The 6,295-nt window shown below is 37.6% G+C and overlaps 1 protein-coding gene across 1 annotated transcript; it reads right to left on the reverse strand.

The window, feature by feature from the left end:
* Positions 1-445: 445 nt before the first annotated feature.
* On the reverse strand, positions 446-5,099 carry LOC113725449 (putative late blight resistance protein homolog R1B-8). Its single transcript, XM_027248641.2, has 2 exons — positions 2,937-5,099; positions 446-2,842 (listed from the first exon to the last, which is right to left on the reverse strand). Exons 1-2 carry the CDS (start codon positions 4,807-4,809, stop codon positions 591-593), a joined length of 4,125 nt encoding a protein of 1,374 aa, XP_027104442.2. The 5' UTR covers positions 4,810-5,099; the 3' UTR covers positions 446-590.
* Positions 5,100-6,295: the final 1,196 nt, after the last annotated feature.

Consider the following 6,295-nt stretch of genomic DNA (forward strand, 5'->3'; position numbering starts at 1 on the left):
AATTATCTGTTCACATTATAAACACGTTTTCTATTATCTTTTTCTTTTAATTTTTCAATCATCTTTTTATTTCATCACACATTACATTACAAAAAAAAAATTACAGTATTATTCTAAAAGAAATTTCCAAATAATACTAAGTAATTCTCTGGCCAAGCGCACCTAATGAAGGGGTAAATGTACAAGAAACAATCTTGATATGAAAAAGAGAGTAATTCAAAACCTTAAAATGTGTTGATATATAATTCCTAGAAAAAAGCATCTCCCACCCTATTTTTGATCGAAATATTCTATTCATATTTATTGAATTGAACTAGATCAAATTCCAATCCCATATATGACCCCAAAATGTGCTTCATCTTGAAAAATGAAAAACAAAAATCTTTTAGCTTAGGATGCAGAGTGTAAGCATCTGGCACAAAGTGCAGTATATCCATCATTGACATATTCATAATCAATTTTATAAAGTAAGATATTCATTTGATATTGATACATTGCAACATATGCATGCAATACAACGAAAAATATTACACCATTCTCAGCAAAACCATACAGAAGATAGTAGCACTTGAAGCCGATGATGTTTACCCTCACCATCCATCTGAATCTCCATCTGACTCCTCAATTTCTTCTGAGATAAGGATTTTAAGATCCGGATTTCCATAGTCTCTCTGCTGTTGCATAATCTCTCGAACTGAATCCCCAGTAGAGAAGAGGCATCTACGCACCTCAATCAATTGAAGAGTTTGAGATTCCCCTAAACAAGAAGGGAGCTCTTCCAACTCTGCACAACCTTCCATTATTAATCTCTCAAGACTGGGAAAGTGATCTCCTGATCCCATCCATTTGACAATGCTCAAATCCTTCAATTTCAAGAACTTGAGTTTAGGGAAGATTTCCTTTTCTTCCTTGCCTTCCATGTCCCACTCCTTTACCCCATCAGCTTGTCGGAGTAATTTAAGAACCTCGAGATTTGGTAGCTTTCTGATTGTGGACATTATGCTCCATGAGAAGTCCTCCAGCGTCAACTTCTTAAGATTCGAGGGGAGATGATACTCGATGGGATGCGCAGTCACTTTACCCAGAAGCAGCTTTAGTGATTCTAGTTGATTCAGAAAATCCATTGCCACAATCCTTGTGCCATCACAAGAAGATTCCTCTGACTGTAGCAGACAGCATTTCAGTCTGCGGATATTTGGAAACTTTCTGATGATCTTTTCCATGCTTTGCCCAAGATAAAGCTTCATAGTTGAAAAAGAGTCTAAATTGTTCAAGATGGAGGAGCTTTCAAGGTTATCATTGGCCAATGTAATATCAATCAAAGCACCATACACATGCAGATGCCTCAATTTCTGCATCTTTAGAAGAGTATCTTGCAACAAAAAAAGACCAACATTATCCTTTGTTCTCACAAGAAAAGTTTCCAAATTTGAGAGCTTTTCTAGTGAAGATGGAATGCCATTCTTGAGCCAACCTAGAACTGCCAAGTACCTCAGCTGAACAAGCGACCATAATTCCCTCGGGAAATCAGAACCTAGACTAATATTTTCCAAGTCTAGCACAATAAGAAGTTTCAGGAGAAAAATGAAACCAAAATTGCACCGGAGTTGGCGGACCCCAAAATCTCGAGATGAATATAATAGAGAGCGTATTTGGGGACAAATTATCCTAGATTTGATGAAATGCTTTGGTTGAGCTTGAATAGATAATCGACGTGGGTTGTACGGCTCATCAAATGTAAGATCCTCATCATACCCTCGCACCAATTGTAGAAAATTTTGTTTTTTGGCTATTTTCACACAAAAGACATGCAACAAATCATGAATGCGGCAGGTCTTGACCTCACCTGCGCATCTTCGTTGCCCCACCATAACTAAGCTTCTGTTGATTAGAGCCATTATATAGCCTTCTGCTATTTTCTCTGGGCACTCCGACCCGCTCTTCTGCACAAATCCTTCAGCGATCCATAACCATGTCAACCTCCGGACACAAATTTCTGAATCTTCTCGAAAGGCTCCAAAGTAAAGAATGCATTGCTTCAAATGGTCAGGCAGATGCCCATAACTCAGCTCTAGTATGCTGCTGCATTGTTCTGTGGCACCAACCATGGCAGTTAAACTCACCATTTTTGCGACTTCTTCCCACCCAGCTTGATCGAGAGTTGCAAGGATACCAGATATGATGGCAATTGATAGAGGCATCCCATTACAAGTTTTTGCTATTTTCCACCCGAGAAAATTTTGTTCTTCGGAATAGCCTTCTTCTCTAATAACTGCCAACTTCTTCTGTAGTAATTCATAGCTTTCTGATTCATCAAGTGTCCTAAGATGATAAGGTGTGCCAATAATATCAGTAAGTCGACTTGTTAAGAGAATTCGGCTTCCATTGTTTTTCTCTGGGAATGAAGATTTTAAAGCATTCCATGCTTTAATGTCCCAAACATCATCCAAAACTATGAGAAACTTCTGTTTCAACAAGCGTTGCCGGAGTTCAAGAGCCAATTGATAATCATCCTTCTCAGAAAATTGAGTTTTCTGATCAATGCAAGCCAAAATCTGAAGCAACAAATCTCTCTTGCAATATGTTTGGGAGATACAACACCATGCCTGAATGTGGAAGTGAGATGTAACTCTAGGATCACGGTAAACTCTTTGTGCCAAAAAAGTCTTGCCTAGTCCAGCCACGCCCACAACGGAGATGATGTCCAGCTGCTCTAGACCTTTTATAAGTTTATCAATCATTGCTTGCTCCACATCCTGCAAGACCACCTCAGCTTTATCGACTGTTGGGATACTACTCGATGATGACACCTGGTAAGATGCTCCACTCGTCTTGCTTTTCACTGTTTTCAAAAAAATTAAAAAGAGAATGAAATATCATTAATAAAAAATGGAGTGCTAACATTGTGATCCATTCAACTATTGTTGAGATGTTACCTTGTGATGTCATATGCCTCGGAATCTTGGTAGCTTCCTGGGCTAGACTTTCGACGAGCTTAATTTCTTGTGCAATATCATCAAATAACATCAGAGAGTAGAATGAGATATCCTCTAGTAAGGATTCGATAACAAATTCTGCCTTGAATGCAACCTCTATGACACGACTCCAAAGGGCATGGGGATCTTCCTGATGGTTGTGTTGCTCCCCATTTCCTTCCAATAATGATCTTAAAGATACAAGATCATCTTTCATCGTCTGAAGTTGGTGCTTTTCATTCATGATGTGCTGCTCCAAATTATTCTCCAAGAATGACGTTAAGAATGGGACATCAGCTTGCATCTTTTGATGTTGGAGCTTTTCAAGCCGGATCTGCCGCTCCACATCAATGGCCCAGGGTGTTTTGTACACTTTTGCAAGTTCTTGCCCAGGAAAACCAGTGGGAGAAGATCGGTCAACTCTAGTGCATTGGATCTTGTTCAAGTATGAATTTAAGCAGTCAACTCCATCCTTTGCAAAAGAAAATATTGGATCAACTTCACAGCTTTCCAGTTCCTTCAACTTTTCTAGAACAAGATCGATCAACTCTAGTGCATTGGTTGTTGGAAATTTGGACCTTGATGCTACAGGATACTTTTTCTCAATTTCTGCCTTAACAAGCTTGATCTTCTCCAGTAAACAAAAGAGCTTAAGATCAATTTCCACGGCTGAAGCTTCTCGGACATTGTCCTGATATAGTGAGAAAATTACAATCCCAGCATCACTGACCACAGCCCCAAAGCGATCTTTGATTCCTCCCGGAAGCCCATCAAAATCGTCTTGCTGCTTCATCAAAATGCCTCTCAAGAACTGCAGTCCCTCGTAGAGTATCCGAATTTGATGCTTTAGAGATGAAGTAAACCAGGCAGGACACTTTACGAGAAACTCCCAAAGATTACCTAGGAGAGAACCTACAAAACCCCCCACTATAGACATATTAGCCTTGGTAGACATCCCAAGTGATGAAGACATGGATTCCAAGGTGCTGATATAAGCCAAACGGACTGGCTCAACAACGGGCTTGATCTGATCTTTTACTTCATCAATCTTGGAGCTGATTTCAACAAAAACTTCATTATCATCTCTGAAAAACCAGCAACTTTGACAAAGATGGGCTGCAGACAGAGCCACAACTCCACAGTGTTCCATAAGTTTCCGCTCCTGCTTGCCTTGTGACCTAGCAAAGAGAATGGAGTTTTTGAGGAATACTAGCTTCTCTTGCAAGGGCTCCAACAGTTTTTCAAGTTCCGAATCGTAGGCTTCACCCCAATTGAGAATATCCAACAAATTCTCTAGCAAGGAGTGGAAGAAATCCATGAACTCATCTGTCAAAGAAGAACTGGATGCCAATAAGCGATCCAACATACTGGGATACCTTTTCCCGTATGATTCACCGTCCAAAAAAATAGAGCCCCCTTTCTCAAAATCTGTTGTATTGAATCGTATTCTAGACTCAGAGACGGATTTCGCTAAGGAATCGGAAATATCGACATAGGATTTCCTGATTTCTTGCTTAAAACTCTTTAGAATGCCTCCAAAAGTTGAAGCTGATCCAGCCAAGTCGCTGGGGGACAATCCATCATCCTCGAATACAAGAAGAAGAGAGTAAAACTGCTGCCCATATTCATGAGCAGATAATTCCAAACCACCCCCGGAATATCCCAATTTCCACTGACACAGAAGGAATGTTTTCACAAGTCCAAGCTCCACCTTCAGCTCATTCGAAGCACGATCATACTTGCAGAGATCACCCTGGGGAACCAACAGCCGCAGTTTATCTAAGATGGAATCAATGCAAGTCATCAACTCCATCTGCCATGTTCTTTTATACATCCCTATTCCAGTATTCTCAGATTTCTATCTCTACCCTTTCAGTAAGTGATTGTTTGTTTCTACCTCTCAATGAAATGATTTGGTAGCTTTCAAAACACCAGTACTAACTAATGCATTATTCATTAATTGAGTAAAAAAAACAATTTATAAAAAATATTTAGATCAACTTTATATGATCAAAGTGTAAATGAACTTTTCAAAGTTTGAAATATTACTATCAAACAACACAATTTATCTAATTGTTTATTTTTAAACAAGCACCCCGAAAAGCTTAAAAAATTCATAATTTTGCAAAGAAAGTAACATCGAACCTACCTTTTTTTTTTTTAATCCGGTGTCCTAAAGGTATAGAATAGTATGGCGCTTATCTTAGTTTTCTGATATTATTGTCAAGTAAATGTTGACTTTCCTCGGATGCTATCATCCTCGATTAGGATTTATTAGCGGAGTAGAGATACTAATTAAGTAATTATTCCCCGACAACTTCACTCTAATTAATGATAGAGGACCGACTTTTTCTAAAATAATGTTGAGTGGAGGTGTAACCATTTGCTAATCAAAAGACAGAAATTATATGTTGAAGGAATAAGCACAATTCCATAATTCTTTTGGTTTCTTTTTTTTTTTTAATTTTGGGTGTTATCATTTATTAAATAGCTGTTGGAAAATTTGCGAATCAAGATAACTTTCAGATTTTTATATATAAAAGATTTTCGGACTCGAGCCCTTCTTTTTTCTTCTTGTTCTAACTTTTATTGAATTTTTTGCGAATGAAACTTCAGTGAAGTTGAAGGCTGCATTTTGTGATTGGCCCAAAACTTAAAGTCGAAGCGATGGATTAAATAATTAAACATTGACATAGTAATCATTAGCACAAGCCATTGAGGGCGATGTTGGTTGAAACCTGGAGGCTATAAGTTGAGATTTATTTAATTCATTAGGTAAGATGCTCTTAATTACTTAATCCTGCTGTTAACGTGTGAATCATAGTCTCGCAATTTCACTAAAAGTCATTGAAATCTATCAAGTGAAACCTATCAAGTCATTAAAAATTGTTGCCCTCATTCTACCTAACCCATCTCTCCTTTGAAGGCAGTAGCCTCTTGTATAGTTTTGTGATTTTCTCATTTTTACTCATTTACGTTTCAAAATATTCCCCTAAAAATCTCCTTAAAGAAAGTAATTAGACTATAAAATTTTTGAATGTGATACTGCGAGATAAGCAACTTTCACCCTAGTTTGGATTCAAATATTTTAGGGATAATTTCAGAAACCTCCCCTGAAGTTCCTGACAATTTCATTGATCTCTCTGGAGATTTGAAAAATTACACATACCACCCTTATCATTTAAAATGACAATTTTATCGTTAAATATTTTAATGAGATTCCCTTATTTGGTATGCTTATATTTAGAATGAGGTTTAAAATTATTTTTTTTATTATTTTTCCTTCTTATTCCTTTTTTTAATTTTTCACAAATAAAACT

This window comes from Coffea arabica, chromosome 1c (assembly GCF_036785885.1).
Source record: "Coffea arabica cultivar ET-39 chromosome 1c, Coffea Arabica ET-39 HiFi, whole genome shotgun sequence".
In the NCBI taxonomy this organism is placed as follows: Eukaryota; Viridiplantae; Streptophyta; class Magnoliopsida; order Gentianales; family Rubiaceae; genus Coffea; species Coffea arabica.

What these genes read in the sequence shown, in the direction of transcription:
- LOC113725449 (XM_027248641.2), bottom strand. Translation starts at nt 4,809, where the DNA reads ATGTATAAAAGAACATGGCAGATGGAGTTGATGACTTGCATTGATTCC. An exon ending in GAGGCATATGACATCACAAG is followed by an intron (nt 2,843 to 2,936) that starts GTAACATCTCAA and finishes TTTTGAAAACAG; the next exon opens with TGAAAAGCAAGACGAGTGGA.